This window comes from Podarcis vaucheri (assembly GCF_965113315.1).
Source record: "Podarcis vaucheri genome assembly, chromosome: 2".
Lineage (NCBI taxonomy): Eukaryota > Metazoa > Chordata > Lepidosauria > Squamata > Lacertidae > Podarcis > Podarcis vaucheri.
In genome coordinates this window covers 42,335,385-42,360,774 of record NC_138760.1, presented here as the reverse complement: position 1 = coordinate 42,360,774, position 25,390 = coordinate 42,335,385, and the positions used below count along the sequence as shown (strand labels likewise).

General features: G+C 44.2%; 1 protein-coding gene and 1 long non-coding RNA gene across 4 annotated transcripts; one reads left to right on the top strand and one right to left on the bottom strand.

The window, feature by feature from the left end:
* LOC309521991 lies at window positions 1-721 on the top strand. The gene is made up of 2 exons (XR_014214807.1): window positions 1-564; window positions 599-721. It is a non-coding gene; the product is annotated as an uncharacterized lncRNA (long non-coding RNA).
* A 585-nt stretch (window positions 722-1,306) lies between these two features.
* NARF (nuclear prelamin A recognition factor) lies at window positions 1,307-25,383 on the bottom strand. 3 transcript variants are annotated; one of them, XM_082204210.1, is made up of 12 exons: window positions 25,102-25,383; window positions 22,991-23,164; window positions 21,044-21,124; window positions 19,147-19,290; window positions 15,301-15,433; window positions 14,004-14,138; window positions 9,028-9,146; window positions 7,383-7,512; window positions 6,901-6,973; window positions 5,925-6,062; window positions 5,223-5,380; window positions 1,307-3,579 (listed from the first exon to the last, which is right to left on the bottom strand). In XM_082204210.1, the coding sequence occupies exons 2-12, from the start codon at window positions 23,015-23,017 to the stop codon at window positions 3,338-3,340; spliced, it is 1,380 nt and encodes a 459-aa protein (XP_082060336.1). In that variant the 5' UTR covers window positions 23,018-23,164; window positions 25,102-25,383; the 3' UTR covers window positions 1,307-3,337. The 3 variants fall into 3 exon arrangements, with proteins under 3 accessions (XP_082060336.1, XP_082060338.1, XP_082060337.1); XM_082204212.1 differs by having other exon boundaries at window positions 25,119-25,383; XM_082204211.1 differs by lacking the exon at window positions 25,102-25,383 and adding an exon at window positions 24,587-24,946.
* Between the last annotated feature and the right edge of the window lie 7 nt (window positions 25,384-25,390).

Below are 25,390 nucleotides of genomic sequence, written 5' to 3'. Positions count from 1 at the left end.
AAGAATCCTTCTCATTGTTTGGTCTCTAGACAGGACCATGTTCTGTGTTATCAGCACAAAGGCCACACCAAATGGTTTAAATAGTGAGAAGTGACAAAGTGTTGTTGTTGTTGTTTTAATACCTATCCAATTGTGTTCCACTATAAAAGTAGGAGAGTGCATTTTTGTAAATTAGAATCTTTTACCACCTTGTTCCTGTGACGATTGATCAGCATGGGTATCACAGCCAGAGTGCAGAGTTTTAACCAGTTGCAAAAGGATGCTTGGGAACTTTTCTCTACCCACTACATACACACTTGGAAGCTTCCATTTTGGCACAGAAAATTAGCTTCTTTCCTAAAGGGGAGGCAACACAGGGCTTGTAAAAGTAAATTCAAAACCTATACCAAGTAGCACAATGTTTCTCAAGGTCTATCACATATACACATTGCCCCCAACAAACAACTTAAAACCTATACAGTGGTACCTCTAGTTGCGGACTTCATCTGTTTCAGGGTGCCGTTTCACACCCGAAAAGTCTGCAACTAGAGCGCCTCTTCTGCGCATGTGCGATCGAGTGCTTCTGTGAAGTGCGCAGATTGCTTCTGTGCATGCGCAGGCGGCGAACCCGGAAGTAAATACTTCCGGGTTTGCCACGTTCGTAAGCTGAAAGTCCGTAAGAAGAGCGGAAGGCAACACAAGGTATGACTGTATACAAAACTGCAGGGAAAATAATTTTTTTTTAAAGATAAAGGATTTTAACACAAGATATCCTCCATGTGTATCTACAAATAAAAACTATACAGTGGACTTGTAAGGCTAGAATTGCGCTCAACACATTTTGAAGGCATCCTAATGAATGAAGCAAAATTTAAATAAATTACATTGTCAGCATAATTTGAAGACACTGAAAGCTGTGCTTATGCCTCACTACAGGAATTTGGGCATTGTGCGTACATCCACATGGAAGCTTCTCTTGCTTCTGTTCAGCATGGCAGACCACAACTGGGTATGTAGAAAATATCCCTAGGAAAGGCCACTATCTATCCCCCTCCAGGATGCCCTCATGATGAAACTGGAAGCTAGTTGTGCATCCTGCGTGCCCACCCTGATATCACAATAGGCAGAAATATGTGTGTGTGTGTGTGTGTGTGTGTGTAGAGATACTGAAGGGAACAAACTGCAATAAGGCATCTGATGCCCTGAGAATGTGCCATGTGGACACACCTTTTCTATTTTAATGCAGTAGCATGCCCAGGATCCCTCAGCCATTCTGAGCGCCTTTCCTAGCACAGAGGTAGGTTTCAAGAAGTGTTTTACTTCTGCACCAGTTTTAAGCTTCATTTTATTCTTTTTATACAGACGCAAGTATAAGATGATTGAGATATATACAATCTTATTTTATGTATGTATTCAAATCCATGCACACGGAACACAGATTACACCTCTTCTATGCTGCAAAAGGAGATGAGACCCAAATGTCCAAATCATAGGACTGCCCCATGTCAGATATTGAGTCCATTTATCGTGATAACATATCTCACACCTCTCTACTAGTCAGCGTCTCCCAGGCTCAAGGATTTCATTGCCTTTCCTGGGAGGCAGGCTGAGAATTCAGACAGACACTTTGAGAGGAGTGAAGCACCAATGTCCTCTAATCAGAGGGTTATATTTTTACCATGCACAGATCAGAGCCTTAAGGTCTCATCTTGCTTGTGTGGGTTTTTTTGCATGATGGTCATTCAAGATTTGCATTTCTCAGTAAAAATTACAACAAAGCATACCCGTATTTTTGTGTGTTAAGATTGGAAAACTAAACAAAGGAGGAGCTATGGAAGAAGCCAAAGCTATAGCAAAAACTTTTAAGAGACGGGTGGGGGACGATCATTGTTGAAACATTTGATAAAATAAAAGAAATAATGGAAGTACAGACAAAGACCTCATCTTTTGTTTTGTTTTTGAACAGTGCAACCAAGTGGGGATAATATTGCGGGAAGAGAGGAAATTGTATTCCAGAGCAAGATAAGGATACTGTTTAGAATTACAGTTTTGTGGCATGATCCGTCAAGTACTGCTGGTGTACAGCCTCCATATATTTCAGTGATCATGCATTGGTCTCCCCCATTTATTCAGACAAAGGCTGTACATTGGCAGTGCTTGGTAGTTCTGTAGTTACTTACAGCACAGTTCTATGCATGTCTGCTAGGAAGTAAGTCACACTGAGTTCAATAAGAATCCCAAATAAGGGCAGCCTTAGTCACTCATCAAGAAATCTCATGGGTGTAATCCGATTAGTCTTGACAGATATCAGGATCTGACCTAAGCAGAATCTGCCAATGAGTGGGTTTGATACCAGTGGAAGAAATTGCTGAAACATCCTTGCCTTAGGTGTCACATAGGACTTTGCTATTAGGCAGGCTTGAGTGCCAAAAAGTGTATTAACTTCCTGGACTGGACTTGGCTGCCTTTGTGACTGAATAACTTAATCTCTAGATCCACTGGATTAGACTTGCTCACCTCTGCAACTTTGGCCCAGTGATCCTATATGAACCTGCTGCCTTACCTTTTGACCACCTGGATTGATAATTTCCCCCATGACTGCTACCATCTTCAGCCACCCATGTGCCTTGCTCTTTCTAGATGACCAGGATACCTATTTTATCTCCAAAGCAGACCAGAAATATCCACAGAAGCAAGGCAATTAAACGAGAGAACAGGAAGCAGTTTCTACTTTTTCAAAGGAATCACACAAGATGATATTAAAGCTGATAAAAAGGAAATTAATTACTGGTAGGGGGCAAAGTTTCTTTCTTTGTGCCACCCAATCTGACTGGCATCAAAGTAGTAGATGTGAACAGTGGAAATGGCATCACTGGTTAGTTTGTTTTGTCATATTTTGGTAGCATATGATGTTTGGTAATGATAAAAAGCCTTAGATAAACTGTAAACCTAACACAACACCTTTCTGAGAGCAGTAAAATCCATGGCACTGGATTCTTGGCATAAAGATTTGCGTACTAAGAGTCAGGATCAAAGCACATTGCAACATGCCCAGATTCTGGTAAATTTATTCTATACCAATGTACCTCTGTTGGGAGTTTAGAGACTCACTGTGCCTCTTAAAAGGTCCTCAGACGCACACACAGACAGTATCAGGCTCCGATTAAATAAAGACATTCCAAATATACACAGACTCAAGCAACAATTGAACTCTACACAATTCCAGTGGAGAACAAAGGCAGTTCCAGTTCTTTGTAATGTTCACATATTTAAGCAGTACCTCCGTCTCCAGTTGCATAGAATAGTTGCCGACGCTCTATGTACAACAAACCTACTGCAAGTCTTGCCCTTTGATTGGTCACCATTTGATATCCAGATTATTGGCAGCTGGCTTTTCCGTGCTGTATTTTGTATGTAATGATTCCTGGACCTTCATGGAGTCCATCCCATCCAGCCATTCCTGGTAGAGCTTCTGTACCTGCCTGTTGGTTTCAGGAAGCCGGACAGGAACTGCGGCGTAGACATCTTCCATCTGCCTGAGCAGGGCTTTGTCTGGTTTTCCATCTTCAGTCTGAGCCTGACCCTTTCCATTTAAGCACCCTAAGAGTGGAAGGCCAAAGCCGGGAGAGAGAATTGGCTTGCTTAGGTAGAGAAACACATCGGCCTGGGTCAGACAACAGCTGTCTCTGGTCTGGCATGGTGGGGAGCAGGAGGGTTCCTTCCTTGGCCATGCATTAGGTCTACCTGCACTTCTGACATCCCTGAATGTTCACATGAGGGTGGCATGTTCAAAGGGGGTTTGCACACAAGACCCAATACGCACAGTCTCAGATTGAGCTGTCTAGCCCAAATAAAATTCAGGAATCGACCATATGATCCGAGCCCATGTATATTGGACTTTATGCACATAGGCCTTTATTTGAACATGACACCCTTGGGTGGGTGTCTAAACGAGGCAGGTGTAGTAGGTGGATGGGGAAGGAAGACAGACCAGCATGTCTTCTCATCATGTCTTCCCATCATGTCTACAGACCAGCAACATACATTGTTCATTCCAGCCTTTTATACCTTTAGCACACTTTTTGGAGAAACTAAGCCTTACCGATTTAATAATGACAATGGTTAGGTTTCCCTAAAGCAGTTTCCCTCTTCTCCTCTTTTCCATCTCTTCCCATTTACTGTATTTACTTGAATCTAATGCGCACCTCAGTTTTCAGAACCTTGAAACCAAAAAAGTATTGGCTGGCGAATGTAAATGTGCCATCGAATCTAATGCACACCTTAATTTTCGCAATGTAATTTGGCCAAAAAAGGTGAGCATTAGATTCAAGTAAATATGGTATTTATTATAAATTTATTTATTTATTTATTTATTCAATCAATCAATACATTTCTGTACCACCCTTCACAATAAATAACCCTCAGGACTGTTCACACACTTAAACTTATTATTATAATGATAAAATCCTACAAAGCACAATGTAAGAAGTCCAGTATTAAAGTCATTCCAAACCAGCTGCAGCAAATCATCTCCCATTGCAAATGGGGAACACCGATCAACCACCTTTCTACATTTTCCAACACCAAAACCCAGTGGAAATTTAGTACTGGAGTATATCAGATGCTGTTCTTTTATTACTTTGCCGTAAATGAGGCCACCACATAACGCTGTGTCCACTGAGTGACACTGCGCACAGCACCCCAAACACTGAGTAAAATAGAATTCTAGGTATTTTTAAAAAACGAACAACTACAAAACATGTAGCAAAGGAATCATAATATACGTGAATAGCAAAATCTGGTGCTCAGTTAAGACTGCTCTGTAGCCAAACCGGGGCTACTGAGAACTGAGAGGGGGTGGGGAGTCCAAAGTTTGCCCAAAAATATTTAGGGGGGAGGAAACCCCAAGGGTGCAAAAAACAAAACAAAGCTGCAAAGAGTACAACCAGGACTGAGCATGCTCAGTGACTATAAAATATTAAGAATTGGAGAGGGGGACATTGGAGTATCTCGAGAAAGGGTTCAGCTGGCTGGCTGGACAGGAACACTCCACACTGCAACGCTTTGTTACAGGTCCCAGCTGAAGATATAATGCAGCATTTTGACTTTGAGCAGGGTCTTTGAAAAACCTGCAATCCATTCAAAACCAACAAAGGACAGAAGCTAGAACCTTAACCTGTCTATTGTACACCTGCCGGTATGTGGGGGGTGGGGGGCGGTAATCTCTTAAGATTTGTTGTTACCTCCAGGACAGGCCAAAACTTCTATGAAGTGGTAGGAGCACTTTCCCTTTTTCAACTTCAGGACCATATTCTGAATGTTTCGAAAGCCATACGCAGCTGCAAAGCGTAGCACCGTCTCGCCATCCTTTTCCAATGTGACCTCCTGGAAGTCTTTGTTTCTGAAAAGACACACAGAAAAGATGCTCAATGCTACTGTCTGCAGCATTAGTTTGGGGGACAACTGGAAATTCTTGGCTGGGTCTTCCACACAGGGAGGGGGGTCGCCGCAGGTACGTGGATGAAAAGGGTAGACTTCACATTGCTGCGTCTGGCCCTGATGGTCAGGAATACATTTTATCTGGGGGAAAGGCCCCCTTTTTCCAGCCTGAAGCATAGCCACAATTGGACTGCAGTGCCCTTGATAACAGGGTTGCCCACTAATAGCTGACACCATTGGTTCAACAGTATATATAAATGTTAAATACTATGTGTGCATGTATATCTATATGATCATCAGCATTTAAAATGCCTGGGTTAAATAGGTCTTCACCTGACATGTGATACACCCTTAGTGGTCCACGCACCAGGACAGGCCATCATTTTCTGCTGTGTGTAAAAGTGGTAAAAAGCTACCTTTGCTGCAATGCAACATGTGAAGAGGCCAAATGTACCAATTTTCTGAATCAGCTTTTCTGATAAACTTAATTCAGATGTGCAACTTACTTTAACGCTTTGTATACGACATCCTTCACTTCGGTATCAAAGAGCTCCTTGGCAGCATATTTAAATATGTGCTCCAGGTAACCATCAGACTTCCTTCCATCATGACGGATTAACTCAGCCTCCTTTACCCCATCAAACCTCATAAAACAAGGGAGGAAAGCAAGAAGGTGAAGAGCAGGCTCACCTTGAAGAAATGGAGATCCCGCAACAGAGCTTAATGGGTGTATATCTGTGCTCTAGTGGTTACCAGCCAAGAACTAAAACCATTTAAGTATATTACTAAACCACAGAGAGGGAATAGAATTGCTGCAGCACTGTAGGTGGGCAGCCCAAATGACAGGGGGTGGTTGGCGGTGGGAGACACAGTCACCCAAGTCAACGTGACCAGGGCCACAAAAAAACCCCTGGAGCTGGCTCTGCGGATACACAGCCTTTTTACAATAACAGGCTGAAGAAAACCACTTTGCCATGTGTCCTTCCAAAATCACAAAATTATAGCCTGTCAAAAAATGTGATAAGTGGTCATGATTTTAAAGGTAAAGGTAAAGGTACCCCTGCCCGAACGGGCCAGTCTTGACAGACTCTGGGGTTTGTGCGCCCATCTCACATCTATTGGCCGGGGGCCAGCGCTGTCCGGGGACACTTCCGGGTCACGTAGCCAGCGTGACAACGCTGCTCTGGCGAGCCAGAGCCGCACACGGAACGCCGTTTACCTTCCCGCTGGTAAGCGGTACCTATTTATCTACTTGCCCCCGGGGGTGCTTTCGAACTGCTAGGTGGGCAGGCGCTGGGACCGAGCAGCGGGAGCGCACCCCGCCGCGGGGATTCGAACCGCCGACCTTTCGATCGGCAAGCCCTAGGCGTTGAGGCTTTAGCCCACAGCGCCACCCGCGCATGATTTTATGTATGCATATATATTTAACCTAATGTAAAGATGTTTTCAGCAAAACAAAAGCATCTCACAAATGCTACTTACAGGGTATCAAAGGCCACCTCAGCTATTTCTCTCAAAGATACTTTGCTCTGCTCCATTATCTGGAACACTTCACCTGTAGAGGGGAAATTAAGTTGATGCTTAAGCCCACAGAGATACAACCAGGAATGTGGGGGAGAATCAGTTTTCTAGAGGCAGTAAATGTGACACTCCAGACATTCTAGATATGCTCTGATATATTAGCTAATGACATAAGAAGAACTCAACTGGATCTGACCAAAAGCCCATCTAGTCCAGCATCTCGTTTTCTACAAAGACCTACCACATTTTTTCCACAACAGGGGCATTCCTCCCCATATTTCCCCTAGTGCCTCTCAGCTCCCTCCCCAAACACCCTGCTCCAGCTGTGGAGGTGGCTCTGTTGCTATGTTTGGTTTTAATTTCATTGCCTGTGTTAAAAAAAAAAGAGAGGGAAAAAACTGAATAAAATAGCAACAGGAGCATGTTGGATGGAAAATGCCTACCTGACGTCAAAACACAATCAACATCTTGAGAATTGTACAGAGGGGTGTGGAAATCTTCTCGCAAGGCTTCTAGCTTCTTGTCATAGCAAGGTGCCACAATTATGTGGAAAATTTTATCAGGGGACAGATTCTGATGGATGAAGAAAACAAACATATTGAAAGAAAAGCAAAAAGCATTTGGGGACACACTGGATTAAAAACACCTTTCCAGGATGCTATTCACACAGTTTGGACATATTAGATTGGAACTTTGTGTGCCTTCCCAGAGTACTGTTTCCTCATACAGCTGTTACTCAGCTGCTATAGGAGTACGACAACTGTCTTTTCTCTCAACCAGCATATCTGTAGTGGAGAAATCACATGCTCCCATTAATAAAACAATTTATCAGTGGAAAAATGCAATTCTGCCTCCTCGCTAACTTATCTGAGACTCTTGCCATAGCCATGTTTCAACTGGCTAAGGGGGTATCACAGGCACCTATAGCAGGGCTGTGTGAATGTACAGTGGTATGTCACAAGTTGATTGCTGACTTCTTAGTACAGAATCTGAGCCATCTTGGTATAGATATTTGGTTTTTGTATCTGTGGCCTCAGTGATATAACTAATGAGGATTATTAACTCACTCTCCTTTTCCTTATTTTGTAGGTTAACCAAAGGTCATTCTATCTTTTTCTTTGAAGTGCAACATTGCTTTAAAAAAAAAAAAAACAGTCAAACAAATATCCCATGCATTTCACAGATTAACACTTCAGAGCACAACTTCCTCAAATTGGATTTTTTAAAATAAAAAAGGCTGCTTTTGCTAGTGGAAGTGAAACTGGCAAAACTCTATATCTAGAAAAGTCAGCTGATCCGGAATGCGGTGGCACAGCTTTTGCCTAAGGTCGCTCATAGGACACTTATAACCCAGTTTTATGTCAGTTCCTTTGCTTTTCCAGTCAGTTTGCAGGCTAAATCCATGGTGCTGGTTTTGACCTTGAAGGCCGCACATGGTCTGGGATGCCTGGGGGAACACCTGTCGGAATCTCAGCTCAGCCTAGCTGATAAAGCCTCATCTTCCTCTGAGCCGAGCCTTCGGAATCGCCTCCCGACGTGTTTAATGACCTGAGCCTTTGATGAGGCTCCAAGGCACGTTCCCCGAGTCTGCAGAGTTTCCAGCACAGGAAAGAGACGAGAGGTTTGGGCTACATTGCAAAGAGTTTTATTTCTAAGCTACGGAGACAGAAAAAACATCCTCTCTCTATGAAAGCAGAGAGCAACTGAACAAAGGAACAAAGGAAACAGGAAACCACTAACGTCACATCCCGTCTCCCTTCCCGTGAGACTTCCAATAGTATGGAATCCCAGGAATGTAAACAGAGTCCTGTGACTCCAAGCAGCTGCTCAGTGGCAAAACAGGAACTAACAACACCTTCTCCTATAAGGTTCTCACCTGCTCAACAACAGAGGTCTAGTTCAGGGAACATAGTGTGGGTGCCACAACCAGAGGCGCCAGGAGGCCCCCAAGATTGAGGGGGCCTGCAGTATGTTGCACAGTTTGGAGGAGGCCAAGCACTCTGGAGGAGCCAGCTGAAGCTGTGTCACCCGTCACACAACACATGACACACCTATCTGTCCAGAGAATACAAGGAATAGTTAAGTTACCTGCTGCCTGGCAAAATAACCTTTGACAAGGGAGCCCATGATCTGCTGTGGTGACTTTGCAGTACAAATGTGTGGCGTCACTAGACTGGAGAGGACTCTCTCGGCATACTGGATCCAGCCTAGAATTAAGGGAGCAGAACCAAAAGAAGGAAAGGTTGAGAATTATAGCAGAAAGTTCGTCAGTCAAAGCAGGATAAATAATGAAAAATGGAGGAATGATAACATGAGCTCCCTTATTGACTAAACATTCAGCCAGTGCTTTAGAACATTCCTCATTTGACTCACTTTATTACGCTGACCTGATAATGAGGTTCGTGGAATATAATCTTTTTTGCTTTCCATAACTTTTTATCTCCAATGTCATTGCATAGCCTTGTTCACTTTTAAGAAGGACTTCAAATCTCACTCCCCACCCACCCAATGATAGAACCTCAGTATATAAAAACATGTACAAATGTCAATGTTTGAAGTACAGCGTTAAGTGCATCCGGTTTGCCCAATTTGAACCTTGCGGGGGGGGGAGTGCAAGGGCAGAAATGCTTTCCTACATAAGTCCCTGGATCTGAGCCTTTGTCTGCTCATATTTTGTGAGGACTATTGTGGGGGGAAATGAGGTATGTATCCTACCCCCAAATCAATTGTGGATGCTTATTGAGGTACAATGGTACTTCTGGTTACGAACTTACGGTAATTCATTCCAGAGGTCTGTTCTTAAGCTGAAACCGTTCTTATCCTGAGGCGCACTTTCGCTAATGGGGCCTCTGGTGCGCGATTTCCATTCGCATCCTGGGGCAAAGTTCACAACCAGGAGCAGTTACTTCTGGGTTAGCAGAGTTCATAACCAGAAGCGTTTGTAACCAGAAACGTTCGTAACCAGAGGTACCACTGTACATTACTGGGGTGAGGTGTGGACTGTACCAGCTATTCTTGGAGTACATCCCAAGCAAAAGAGCTGCTATGTTTTGCTCTACCATTGGACAAAGTGAGTCAAAAGCGTCAGCAGCAAGATACTTGGGGGCGGTGGCAGCAGTCCTCTAGTTCCTCCTCTTAAGTTCCTCAGCCACTGCCCCTGGACCCCACCTGCTTCTGGAAGATGTATAAACTACATGGTCTTTCCTGGCCCCCAATGGCCTTTTGTCCTCGGTAGCCACAGAGTGACAGGATTAGGGCTGTGCTGAATTTTAACTGCAAACACTTTGAAGTGAAAAAATTGTTTACAAGAGGAGTGGCAAGTCCCCCAGAAATGTGATCTTTCACATTTCCCCCCATGCCTGTTTATAGACTTGATCCACTGCTCCTTTGGTACCAATTCTTAGGTACCAAAGATCCCTTCATTGCAAGATCCCACATAATCAGGGACCACATAGTGAACATGATGCAACAGCGTGGCATAGCCAATCAGATCTGTCAGCTGCATTGCTCTCCATCTGAATAGTGGGTGGAAAGCATTTGTCCCTATTGCATAAGAGCCAGGCTAACATTTTCCTATCTTGTCTCTCTGCAGTCTGGTGCTGCCATTGCTGCAGGACAGCATGATGGAACAGAGAGTGCAGGTTTGGTTGTCTCATTAATGGTGGCATCTCCTATTCCCAGAACACAGCAAAGTAGGGTCAGGCAGATGATGGGGCTCCAGTGCCCCAGAAGGACCCACCATGGTAACTGCCCAGAGTCTACTTTAAAAAGCAAACAATTTTGTACCTTTAAAAAGTGGCGCTCAAGCACTGAGTGGTTTCAGCTGTGTTTCTATGGTGCAGCCACCTCCCATCCAGCTCCAGAATGGCTTAACTTCTGGGGAACTCATGTCAAGGCTAACATGGCAGCTGAAACCTGTTCACTGCTGGATTATTGAACATTAATATTTTGTGGAAGGGAGAATCTATCCACCAGTGGAGCCACCCTCCTCATATGACAGCACTGGCTGGATCTGATGGGAGCTGAAATCCAGAACATCAGGAGGAGACCAGGTCAGAGATGGCTGCTGTGAAAGCTACGATTAACAGTCAGCAGCAGCTTATCTGAGCGCCACACTCTGCTTTCCTTATCCCTCATCCTAGTCCTTTTCAGCTGCAGCCTCCCATATCTACAGGCAAATGAATTCCTTGACCTCTGACATGTCTGGATACATAGCTGTATGTTAAGATGCACAGAAACCCCTGAACAAGGGTGAGATACATTGAGACAATTGTTTTCTGGCTGGTGTCATTTTAGACCACAGGTCTCCATCAATGCACTATCAGGTCCTGCCATTTGCAGCACGACTCATCTTGGTACTGTGCCAATGAAGCTGAGTTCTTTCTTTTTTCTTTAAAGAAACCCTCTGTGCCTTATTATAATGTGTGTTATAATCTAACAAACCTTGGTGGAGTTTAATGAGCCAAAGCTAAGCTTTCCTGTTTATAGCGTGAGTCATTTCATAGGTTGGTTGACCTCCACGTATCTATTTTTCAGGAAGAAAAACAGACAGAGTTCAGTCAATTAACTCCAGCCTCACAGTCTGCCTTAGTCATTGTTTAGATATGCAAATAGACTTGGAGCATGAGCCACCGGGCCCCAGGAGACTTTTATCTACTCCCCACACGAACGCCTAGCCTAGGCCCTTTCTGCACAGTCATTGACTAAAGAGCTGAACTTGAAAAATCCAGTTGCAGGGAAGCTGGAGTGCAGAGGACTTGCTGTAACCAGAGCCCTCCTGCTTTTGCCCATAGCCCCACACTGGGAGTGAAAGAGGAGAGGGGAGATTCAGCACGGAAGTCGCAATCTAAGACCACAATCCATTCATTCAGAGCACTGTTATCCTCTTTAAGAGTCATGGCTTTGCCCAAAGATTCCTGGGAACTGCAGTTTCTTAAGGGTGCTGGGAAATACAGCTCTGTAGAGGTCTCTGAACAACTATCAGCATCCTCAACAAACTACTGTGGTACCTCGGGTTACATATGCTTCAGGTTACATACGCTTTATGTTACAGACTCCTCTAACCCAGAAACAGTACCTCGGGTTAAGAACTTTGCTTCAGGATGAGAACAGAAATCGTGCTCCGGTGGCGTGGCGGCAGCAGGAGGCCCCATTAGCTAAAGTGGTGCTTCAGGTTAAGAACAGTTTCAGGTTAAGAACAGACCTCCGGAACGAATTAAGTACTTAACCCAAGGTACCACTGTACAGTTCCCAGGATTTTTTTGGGGAAGCCATGACTGCTGGAATGGCAGAGAAGCGCTCTGTATGGTGTGGATGTGACCTCAGTTTTTGTGCAACAAGGAAATATTAACTAACTCAGAGGGATTCTTAACAATAATGACAGCAGTACTATGCATGCAGGGGTGGGATCTTCCCCCAAAGACACTCAGATTTCTAGGAATCACCCACTTCTTTTTGTGATGTGGATGATAAAGCTTTGACTATTCCAGGCAATCACTCACTTGCTGTTTCTGCATAGGTCCTGTTCAAAAGACCAGGATTTCTCAGCAGTGCTTGAAACACTGCCTTTTATCTGCCCCAAAGTAGGCAAGTGGTCTTTCATTCACCAGCTGCAACTTAATGCAGAACCATAAAAGAAAAAATATATGCACAGACAGATCTGCAAATTAGGATGTAATTTACAGCCTTTGCCTTTCATTCCTTTATCTGTTCCCCCTTATTTCAAAATATACCTAGAGTGGAGTAGATCCACTTACTCTAGAGTCAATGTATTTCCTTCTGTGTGGTGCTTCCTGTGGCATGCCAGGCAAATATATGTTGCTGAAAATTAGTACATTTCATCTGCATCTGGAGAGTGAGACCCGGATGGAATTAAGGAACATTTTAACATGCAAACCTCCTTCCAGATTAACTAGATTTCTGGCGTGTTTACAAAATGATGTCTTTATTACAGTGTTGTATAATGGCACATTTGTTTGTTGAGCTGCCATGGCAATCAAGGAGCCAATGTCAACATCGCGGATATGGTATATATGTGTTGATCGGGGGTTGACAAGATCGTGCTAGTCTTTCTAATTTAGATTTTTATTTTTATTTTTTTAAAAAAGAAGGCCCTAGGAAGATGTCAGGAAACCAGAACACATAGTCATCCTCCCTGATTGTCTTGCAGTAAAAATCAACACATGCAAGTAATAGATATGCTTTTGGGTGGGGGTGATTGTGAGATATATATTGCACCGTAAGCAAAGAGGAGCAGCAGCACCACAAGACTTTCTATCAGTCATGAGTTTGGGGCTGCACACCACCTGGCTGCAGAAGTGAAACTGGCCCCATGCTTCGTAATGGAAAGGCAGGGGATTTTCTTGGGCCACAGTATAATCCAGGGACCCAGAACAAAGAAGGCAGTAGATTCAAAAAAGCAGAAACGAAGCTTCAAGACCTCAGTGTCTTCAGCATGCCTAAATGAGCCAAACAACATCCATCTGAACTGTGACCCCTTGAAAAGAGCTCAGCCCTACCCTCTAGCCCCATGTTGATGACTGGAGGTGGGCACAAGTTAACATGGAGATCTAGCCGGTGGGCTGTGCCATAGTGGAGACCCCAGGAACATTCTGGCTGGCAGAATGCTACCAATGGCTGGCTGAGCACCTGGCTGGAGGACAGGTCAGAGCATCAGACTAGGATCTCGGAGAGCAGGGTTCAAATCCCCACTCAGCCATGAAACTCACTGGGTGACCTTCAGCCAGTCACTTACACTCAGCCTAACCTCCCTCACAAGATTGTTGTGAAAATGAAACGGGAACGTGGACTAGGCTGGGACACAAATGTCAATAATAGTAATAGTGGTGGTGTTTTTCAGGTCAGCAGCAGAAGCAAAAAGGCCTCAAATGAGTTATCCTGGAGGTGGAGCAGCTGCATAGTGAAAAAGAAGGAAGAACTCCCATCCTGTCCAACAAACAAGCCCATCTTCTGCTCTGGCCAGTTCAACCTGACAGGGTTAGGGACAGATGGTGGATTCACTGCTCTGTAACACTTAACCATGTGCCTAAGACTGCCTTTCTCACCTGGGCAAGCTGAAGCAAACATGGGTATGGCGTGCTCTTCTTGGTTCTGATGGCGGTATCGTTGCACAAACTCCTTCTGGCTCTCCAGAATACTAAAATCAGCAGCTATTGTAGTGTCAAAGACATAATGCACTCCTAGAGGAAAACGGGTAAGAAAGGCAAGCAATAAAACAACACCAGATTAATTTTCAGAACATGTTACTATTTAAAAAAACAATTCGTTTTGAAATAAATAGGTTGTTTCCTTGCATAAATTCCATACGTTCTCCAGCCTTTTTATCATATTTAAAAATAAAGAGTTATAGCTCTTTCCCATAATTTGTGGTCTGAGAAACTTTTCAACCAGAGATGCAAGGCACTGAACCTGGGACCTTCTGCACACAGAGCACTTGCTCTGCTACTGAGATCTGGTCCTTAAGTGCTGAAGGGACATGGGAATCATGCACAAGAACACAAAGGTGCCTGAGAGGCAGAAGCTCATTCCTGACCTCTGGAATCCCTCTCCTTCTGGCGTTTGAAGCACCAGTGCTGGAGAACTATAACACAGCAGCAGAGGAGGACTGTGCATCTCACACAAATGCATACAAGGCCCCCTTGCAGATGTCTCCTTGAACTGAGGGAGGTTTGATGAGGTGGTTGGGTGGAGGCAGCAGATACCACCCCGATCTTTCTCCCTCTAGGAGAAGAGCCATAGCTTAATGGTAGATGATTTGCTTTGCACACAGAAGGTCCCAGGTTCAATCTTTGGCATCGCCAGGCATGGCTGGCAATGTCTCCTGTCTGGAACCCTTTATAGAACTGCAGCCAAATACTGAACTAGATGGACCAATAGTCTGTCCCAATATAATAATAATAATAATAATTTATTATTTATTTATTAATATAAGGCGGCTTCCTGTGTTCTTGATTGTATATCCCTGCACTAGTTGATGATCTCCACAGGAATCTCGTGAGGATTCTAAATTCCACACTAGAGATAGCTTCCTTCCACATCCCTCACTCAGTTGCAGCATAGCACACTTTTACATTCCCTGTTTATAAGCGATACCCACAAAAAACTTGCTATGTTCTGTTCTCACCCTTTCCTCACTCTCCTAAGTGCCCTGTTATATCACAATGTGTTAATGACTCAGGTCACACACCCATCCATGAATCCCTTGCTCAATTGTTTCACAATCCTATATTTTACCAAGCTGACACATGCTGTAAAAGTTTGCCAAGGAAGCAAAATGCAAAAATAAATGAAAAACGCTGTGTTTGGCTTTTTTTCCCCCCCTTTTCACCATAACAAACCTACCAAGACTTTTGAGGAAACCACATAGCCTCTGGGCTGCTTCGGTAACAGTGAGACTGAATTTTGCAGCAAAATAAGGCAAGGACTGAGGACATATAGACACTGCCAACACTTTGTGTTTTGAGGTATCACATTTCTGGAAAACAATACACAACAAAACATACAGGTGCATTACAGCAACAGTTCAGTATATAGTTTTTGCATCAGATGACTTCCTTGCATTGTATTAGTTGCTCTCTGACACAGGTTAATCCAGCTTTTCAAAAAAAGCTTTCAAGGAAGTGGGCAATTTTCCATCTCACGTCTCCCTCTCCTGCCCCCACCCTGCTTTGTGGGAAATAGAGTACTGTGCTTTTGCCCACCTCCAATATTAAGGAAAGGGGAGAATAGAGGAAGAACACCTTAACTGGCGATTACTACAATATAGCAAATTGTTTCTTCACACAAGGAAACAGTGCAAATGTTACAGTAGCAACTGGTCTCCTTTCTATCTCTCTCCTAACCTGCTGGTGGTAGCAGTGAGCGGCCATTTTCATTTCCCATAATGCCCGTAATAGAATGTTGCTTTGGGGTACTGTGTGAGATTCAAATGGCGGATCCCCACTGTGGGCTGATATTTTGATTTCCCATGGTGCCTCTGGAGCACTGCTATATTGGAGGCACTGTGGGTAAATTCAAATGGCCAGCTACCACCAGGTAAGCCTCACTGTTGCATACCCTCCAACATTTCTCCCATGAAAATAGGGGCGTCCCATTCCATAACGATAATTTTACTATTTATATCCTGCACATTTTATCGAGTTGCCCCAGCCACTCTGGGCAGCTTCCAACACATATAAAAACATTATAAAACATTAAACTTTTTTTTAAAAAAAACAACTTCCCTATACGCAGAGATTTTCAACCTTTTTGAATCCACAGCTCGCTTGACCAACTGCCTTCTTTCTGCAGCACCCCTGTGGGGCTCAGGAACCCAGTTATGTCACCCCTTGCCTGCAGAGCTGACACCCTCTCGCCCTTTTTCAAACACCCTCCCTTGCGGAGTATTCCCTCAGCCTCTTCTCCTCTCTCCTCTCTCCTCTCCCCTCTCCTTGGGAGTCCTCTGGGCAGCTGCTGCTGCCGCCCCTGATCTCTGAGCTCCCCGCCCCACCTCAACAACAGGTACCTCCTCACGCTGCCCCACAGGGATCTGGGCAGAGGATGCCCCTAGCCTTACCAAAGGTGAATGTGAGACCTTACCTTGGGAGGCAGCAGTGACGGCAGCAGGGCTGCTACAACAAACAGCTACACAAGTTTTTGGGAGGCAGAGACATGAGAGGGCATTAGAGGAGGGAGGGAAAGAAAGAAAGAAAGAAAGAAAGAGGGACAGAGGCTAGTGACACCCCTGACCATCATTCAAGGCTCTCCAGGGTGCCACTGCACACTGGTTGAAAACCACTGCTATACAGGATTCCCTTCAGACAGCTTGGGGGTTGGATAACTCCATACCCTCCAATATTTATCCAATGAAAATAGGGACATCCTAAGGGAAAGCAGGACATTCCAGGATCAAATCAGAAACAGCACCGGCTTCTCTAAATCAGAGACATCCCTGGGGGGAAAGGGACACTTGGAAGGTCTGCTGTTGCTACTGCTCCTACCACCACCAGTTAAGCCTGCAGCCAGAGGCCCACCCAAGTAGAAGGGTGGCCTAGAAGAGGCTACTTTGCTGAAGGAGCCCTTCAGAAGTGACTCTCTGCCTTTGCCTTAAAACCTGAAATGGGCACACAGCAGTCATGTTCGCACAGCTGAGGAGACACAGAGCAGTGGCCTGGTGATGGAACTGATGATGCCCTCTTTCTCTCTAGATACATCACTCTCTGGAGTGAAGAATCTTGGCTAGCATTTTGATGCCAGCATCATCATGCGGATGCTGCGAAAACCTTGCACGCATGAGCAGCACTAATCCCATAATAAACACCTGTCTAGGAGCACCCTCTGTCTTCTGACCTTAAGAGAGCTAAAGGCAAACAGCTAGACAACTCGTTAGGAAATGAAATCACACTAAAATAAAGAGGACTATTGCTGCAGCAGAAAAGAATACTAGCCAGAGAAAAGAAGTCACAAGTGCTGTCTCAGGAATCTCTTAAAAAATTGCTGCCCTCTTACATAGAACAGAGCTTTTAATAAAGGAAAGGATCTAATCTGTCACATGTCTTAACTGAATAAGAAAATCTCCTGAAGTTTGCAGTCTGCTCAAAATATATAGGGCATTTAATTCTTCATTATTATTATCATTTTTTAAATGATAGCATTTTTTGGGTACATTTAATTGAAAGGCGGTCAATACTGCACCTGTATGACACCTGCAAAATGTGTTGGTTTTGTTTGCATAGTTCATATATTTTCAAGTATACACATTTGTTATTTTTAGGTATACACTTAGAGTATCTGAAGCGTACACCTACAAAGCCTAAGATATGAAGCAATCCCTGCCACAGACTTTCATTTAAGGATAAGAAACAATAGGAGATCGTGGAGAGAAAAGGAGAAAAAGAAAATCAAGCAGAGAAGATGGAGAAGGAGAATAGGCCTTTTAAAAATGATAACCAAGGGAGAGCTGTCTGGATGTCAGAAAGGAACAAGTACCAAAGTTAAAGAGCAGCCAAAGCAAAAATGCAGAGAGTGGAGGTGGTGGTGGTGAATATCGGGCAATATCTAATACACTTGTTCCGTAATCAATTAGCGCAAGTATTTCTACGTTCCCCTCCTCTCCCTGCATGCACCCTCACCAAATCTGCTCCAAAGGATTGAGGGAACATCTAGAACAGATGTAGGGGATGTAGCGGGGGGCGGGGACAGGGCAAGGAGAGGGAGGGCAAGTTCCACTATGCAACCCAAAGTCCTTGCACTAACACAAGAAGAGCACAGAATCCTGTCCACTCGGTTTCAGAAGAAGATTGCCAGAAGAATGAAGAGGATAATAAGGTTCAGAGAAAGAAAGAGGATAGGTAAGGCAGAGCCAGGACATTTTTTTCCAGCTAGAACTCACAGGAACTCAGTTCTGGCACCTCTCAGGTAGGCACTATTGCCATTCTAAGAGAATGAGGAAGGTGTTGATGGTGAGCTCCGGCACCACTTTTTCTAGGAAAAAAAGCACTGGGTGGAGCAATTAGTGAAAATATCTGGATATGAAGTTATCGTCAAATGAATGCCAGAAGAGAGAGGGAATCAGTGTCAAGACCTGAAGAAAGGAGAATGAAGTGAACAATAAAAACCAGAAAGGCATCAGAACTTATGATGGAAGCCAAAGATTTCAGATCAGATACGGCTGAGACCAATAATCCCAATAATGTCCCAATAACCCAGACGAGAAATAGAGAATTCACAAGAACTGTAGCAGTCAGAGACAAAGGTGGGTGTTGGGATGGTTAAAAATGGAAGCCAATGAGACTGAGCAACAAACTGGATCTGTGGTAGGAAAAAGGAGAGAATGAAAAATGCCACCCAGACCGTGTGCCTGGGGAAACGAAGGGATTATACTATTTCTAAGGCTTAAAAAGGAAGTCGGTGATCTAGTTGGGAACAACATTTTTTTTTTTTGACTAAAACAGAAGACAGGCAGGAGAAGTTTCGTAAATAGGTAAAAGGAGAGGCTGTTAAGTAGAGAAGACGTGAGAAGAGCTTTAAAGTTGGGAATAAAGAACCCAGAGGATTAAAATGTCTGGAAATAAAGGCAGATGGCATGGAGCAAGAGAACTTGGGAACAGGAAGGGGGGATTCATGGGAACAAGCAATTGTTTCAGTCTTCCATGTTAAGACAGCATGTTTTCTTCATATGCATGTACCTGCAAGCACCATTCCTTTTACCTTATTGAGGTTCAGTACATGGAAGAGCTCTTTCTGATTCTGCTGGAACACTCGGACTGCTTCATCGGATGTTATGCAGTTGTCACAAGCTAAGCAATCGCTAAGGAATATTTTAGCGTTAGCCAACTTATGGAATTCACTTTTCTGAAAAGGAAAAACAGCAGCAAGTCAAAGACTGAGCCAGCTTAATTCTTCTCAAAATGGTAAGGAAGGCTTTGCCAACATATGTAGGAGCTTAGAGGGTGATGCTTGAATTGTAGTAGAAAAGGTAAAGGAGCCCATAATAAAATCCATAAGCAGCCCCTCTTCTTGACACTCCCATCCTCACTGTCAGTCATGGCTTCTGCATAAGTTTTCTGAAAATAGTTGCTATGGAGCCATGACAAAAAGGAAGAAGGCAGAGCCCCCTCTGCCCTGCCCTGTAATTCAAGTATTTGTGCTTCTTTCTTCTCTTTAACCTTCACAACAACTCTGTGAGGTAGTTTAGGCCTAGACACAGTGATCAGTCCAAAATAACTCAATAAGCTTTGTGGCTAAGTGGGGGTTTGAATCTCCACATCACACTCAAGCATATTACCCGTAAGTAAAATAATACTATTTTCAAGAGATACAAGGCAGCCATACTTAGCATTTTTATATAGCTCTTGTATTTGTCAGTAATACCATTATATGCCCAAGTGCAGATATCTCTACACCTGTGAAGTCCTTACAGCTAAGTGGCAGATACTGAGCCTGACTACTTTGGGGGACGGGGACACGTTGCTCAGCAAAATACACTCCTAGCCCCTAGACAAATGCCTGGGGTTCAGATGGCACTCAAGAATACAGAAGTGAGGCACCTCTGGCATTAAGGATAGATTGTAACCCTGTGATGATAAGAATGGCAGCTCCTCCTTTGTGTAACAGATTGTTTTGTACATAGAGGAATGTTTCAATTATTATTATTTTTTAAAAAATGGCAAGTACTGTTGTCAATGAAGCTCTCCAAATTAATTTAGTGCGAGGAGCTGAGGAAATGACATCTTAGATGGTTTAGGTGACCCTTTGCCAACCTGGTCCCATCCAGATGTTTTGCACTACAACTCCCATCAACCCGAATTAGCGTAAGTGTTATTCAGGGAACTCAAAATGTGGAACCTTAATTGTAAATCCTCTAAACATTTTGGAATGTGCATTTGCCTTATGGATCATATCATTGGGATGTTAACAGTTGCAACATTTCAACTGTGTAAAGCACACTCTAATAAACACACAGTCTAACAAAAAAACCCGCAATGTTTTCCAGAAACCAGCAGTGTGCAAGGAAAGAGGGGGGACCCACAATGGCTCCAAGACAACAAAACTCATCATGGCTAAGTTTAAGACGATTGGGTACAACATGATATTGGATGTAATCCTATCCTCACACACCTGAGAGTGAGGCCCATTGAACCCAAGGGTGCTCATTTCTGAATAGACATGTACATGTAGATTACCATATTTTTCGCTCTATAAGATGCAGTGATCCCGCTGGCTGTCCTGGCTTCTTGCTTGGCCGCGTGCAGCCTCTCCCGGGCAAGGGGAGCCCTCATCCCTTGCCTAGGAGAGACTGCGAGTGGCTAAGGCTCCCCCAAGAGCCGCGCTCCCTTTAAAGAGTGTGCAGAGTGTGTGTGCAGCTCTTAGGGGCTTTTCCCCGAGGAGGGAGAAGGGCAGCCCTTCTTCCTCCTGGGGGAAAAGCCCCCAAGAGCCACACACACACTCCATGCGGCTCTTTAAAGGGAGCGCTGAGCAGAGCCTCCTGTCTGCATTTGCTCCGTAACACACACACACATTTCCCCTTACTTTTTAGGAGGGGAAAAGTGCGTCTTATAGAGCGAAAAATACGGTATATTGCTAGAAATTAAACCAAAAGTGATACCTCTTCATTTTCACCATTTGAGTTGAGAACATCAGCTGGTGTATTTTGCCGGTCTTCATTCTTCTGTTTATTACTACATTCCTGAAACAAATCATAGACTTTAGTTGGGAACGAACAAACAAAATCACTGACCAAAGCAGCTGCCCAGAACAAGATGGGATGGAACATTTCTATGCCTACCCTCATTTTCTGGGAGCTACATTTTCCCAGTACAGCGGAACCTCAGTTTTCGAGTGTCTCGGAAGCCAAATGTTTCAGTTTTCGAACGCCAAAAACCCAGAAGTAATTGCTTTGGTTTTCGAACGTGCCTCGGAAGTAGAATGGCTTCCGCGGCATGTTTTTGAATTTTCACTATTGAAATTGACATTCTCCCTTAGTGCCTGGGTTGTCAAACATTTCGGAACTCGAACTGTCTTCCGGAACAGATTACATTCGACAATTGAGGTTCCACTGTATGCTTAGACCAAATGACAGGTAGAAGTTGACATGTCTGATTATTGTTGTGGTTATTTGGGGTGCTTTACATAAGTAAAAAAGAAAAGAAAAAAAGATAAGCCTGTGCCCCTAATCTCAACAGAGAGGGTGTCAAGTGGGGGCGGGGGAGGGAAGGGAGAAAAGACAGAGGAAAAGAGAACAGTCTAGTTAGAAGCCTAGGTGCAAGTCAAAGTGGAAATGAGTGAAAACAGAGAAGCAGAGAACTCAGACATCCATGGTTGACAGTCCTGAATAATAATAGTAACAAATTCTGTGTTGAAAGGGAAAAGGCTCTTGGCGAACTTTAAGCCTGCAAAATTATTATTATGACAATCTTCTCCAGACCATAATAAATGCAAATCTTTAATGTGCCTTTTTGTTTGTTTTGCTGCAACAAACCAATATAGTTACCCCCTCTGCAAAGTATAAGTTATTATTCCTAGGTGATAAAAACACTCTAAACATAGCTTTCCAAAAAGGGGTATTTGTCCTCCTTAGGTGGCTTGACAAGCTGGGGAAGGTGGTGCAAAGTAGGCTGCCCTATCGAGCTCCTGCGTGCACAGTACATATTTTCAAGGTTAAGCCATACATACACAGAGGTACTGTTTGTGAGCAAGTTTGGTTCTCAAGAGGCCCCGGGGCAAAATGCAAAGGCACAAAATGCAAAGCCAGCACATAAGTGTATATCTAGGAATCTGAGCACTCAGCCCTGTCAAAGCTAACTGATAATAAAGTAAACAAGAAGGTGATTTGGAAAGAATCAGCAAAATGGCCACAAAAGAAGTAACGAAATAGCCTAAAATACCATTCAAAACTTGTTATAATACAGCACGGCTGGCTGCTAAGATAGTGCAGGACTGACACTGGAAACACCTTTTCTCCTGCAGATAAAAGGGTGATTGCTTAAAATTCTGAAATGGACAGACTAACTGATGTATTTCACTGAAATTGTGAGGCAAGCAACTTGATTGAAAAAATGGACTCTTATTTCTTACTAGAACATGTCAACTGTAACGATATATACCTGTTTGTGTATTTTCAATAGTACTGATACTTTAAAAAAATGAAAATACTGTGACTTTCCCAACTCCCTTTGTATGTAGAAGAACTGCCTTAATTTAGAAGGGAATCTTAATTTATTTGAGTGTTGGGAGAGGTGACGTGAGAGCACTCCTCATGGCAGCCTAGTAATAAGGTTTTGCTTTTTAGATAAAGCAAAAGGTGAGGAATCCAAAACAAAACCCTTACATCCAAGTAATCTGTGTAACTTGCTGGAATCCTTTGACTGCACACTTGGAAATATGTCTCACTGGGTTCTGTGGGGCTTTCCCCAAGTTAAGGATACACAGGATTACAACTGGAAAGCCCAGCACTAGGCATGTTTACTCAGGAATAAGTCACACACAGTTCAAGGGCACCTACTTCTCTGCACATGTGCAACCTTAGAATTATATAAGGAAATGACCAACTCACCTTTTTGGTGCAATTTTCACACTTCATTTGTAGGTCTCTTTGTGTCGATTTTCTTTGGTGTGTGGTTTATATGCTGCTAAGCCGAGCCTCACGCCAAACGTTGCTGGATCACTTTCTTATATTTGTATCCAAGAGATGTAGAAGAGGAAGCAAGTGCCTCTGCTTTTCACCTGCCTGAAACAGAAAAAAGCACGAGAAGAAGCGAGATGGTGGTTGCCCTTTACACTGCCTTCCAGCCCTCTTATAAACAATACTACTTTTTGAACAAGGCTTCCTGGAACCAATGAGAAACTGAGAAAGGGGGACGTCTTGACTGCTCAGCTGACAGCCCTACCTCTTTCGCTTTTGAAATACTGCAGAACTGACTAAAGGGCACTAAGTGCCAGCAGTCAACTTATCTGACATGGAAAGGCGATCACAATGCAATATGTTCCGTGTCCTATCAGTGATTAGCTCCAGTGTGGCATATTTTTATTGTACGATATAGACAATGGCAACAACGTGCTTCTCTTGCCATGAAACCAAGACAAATATTTAACTTGATAGCCATAATATGTCTCTCTGGAGCTGAGAGAGAGAAAGGAGATGGTTTTCAGACATCGTGGCAGGAGCACTGCATTGATGAGACACGGGGTGACACAGGTGAGTCAGGAAGATGCACAAGTGTGTGTGCGTGTGTGTGGGCACCACCTCAGATATATACAACTTTGCCTTGCTCAGTGACTATAAGGAACTTGGCAAATCCTCTCCCATATGGATAGCACAGCTTCCTTTCGAAATGTAGGATGTAAAAAATGCAAATCAAAAAGACATCTCTGGGAGTTCTCTAAATGCACGCCACTCAGTTTGACATGTTTTTACAACTGCTGCTTTCTCTCTCAAGGGCTCAGAGCACCAGGCTAGCAATTGCCCTTCACTTCTGCCTTTAAAGGGGTTCTCTATTATGTGCATTTTGAGCTGATGCTACCAATGGCTACAATTCCCAGGTATCCCTTCTGCCACAGAAAATGTCTGATGCCCTTAATTTCAGAATCTCACATCCTCCCCCCCCCCTTTACGAAGGGGGAAGATCTAGTACAGTTCAGCAGTCTCCATCATCTCAGAATGCTGTTTGGTGGTAAGAGTCATTTATGACAACTCATTGCTTGCCGGCATTTATTTAGCACGTGGGAGGTACCAAAGTGAAGAATCACACACACACACACACACACACCGGAATATAAACGTTCCCAGGGTACCAGGGCTGCTGGTACCTACTTGTTTGCTACAACCAATATCATCTGCTGTTCCCTGGCCAAGTCTCTTTTACCTCTGGCCAGCAATAGCCAAGGTTAAGAGATGCCTGGTAAATGCAATGGATACCTCTGGGGGAAACCCATCCATAATGCAAACATAATTTGGTGCACAAGCTCATCATACATTCGGAAATATGGAGCAGAACGACCTGCCCTGGTTCCCTTAATAACGAGGGCTATTTATGCCACATGTCCTCATGGGAACCAGCGGGGTTTACCCACATGCATGCATAAGACACGTCAGTCTGTCTGCACGACAAAGCAACCCTGCCTTCAGCAGCCCAACCCTAAACACGTTTACCTGCAAGTAAAGAGCCGTTAAACCATGCTTTGGATCCCAGCTTAACTGGCCTCCCATGATCAAACCAGAAGTAGATCTCCTGCGTTCTGTGGGGTCTCCTTTTCGGTTTAAGCATTTAATAGCTGCCTCAAAAGAATAGCCAAGCCGGGTTAACAGTTGATCTCAGGGATTACATAACGAGACTGGCTGCGTGTGTGGCAGTTTGTGGGAGTCCCGGGTTCTGATCCTCCTTAATGGAGACTGGCACAAATTCAGAGCAATCTACTCCTTATCATTATCGTCATCATGGCAAATTCCGCATAAAAACCAGCAATTATAACATCTTAAGCAACCGGCAGACAGACACTGATTCTCGCGGCTGCAGATGCAGAAGAACCGGGGGGGAGGAAAACCTCTTAAAACATGAGCAGGAGCCACGCTTCGCTGCAACAGCGGGACGACCACCATGCAAAGGAATGAGGGAGGGGGAGGGGGGAGGGGGGAGAGAGAGAGGGAGAAAAGCAGAGGCACCGTACCTTGTTGCAAAACTCACTTAAGTCACAAAGGGCATCCCTAGGAGAAAGGGAACCTCGCCAGGGCAAAAGGCTGGTGCATGAGGCTAGGACAAGAGAGGAAGCGGGGAAGCGGCCCAGGACACAAGCGCGGGGTCCTGAACGGTTCCTAAGTAAGGTGCAGAGGGCTCTTCTTTTTTCCTCCTGTTTTTGGGATAGTCCTGTTTGTCCTCCCTCCTCCTCCCCCGCCGTTTGCAAGCGTTCATTGTAGACTTGAGAGCTGTCACGTAGTCCCAAGCATTTTGGTGGAAAC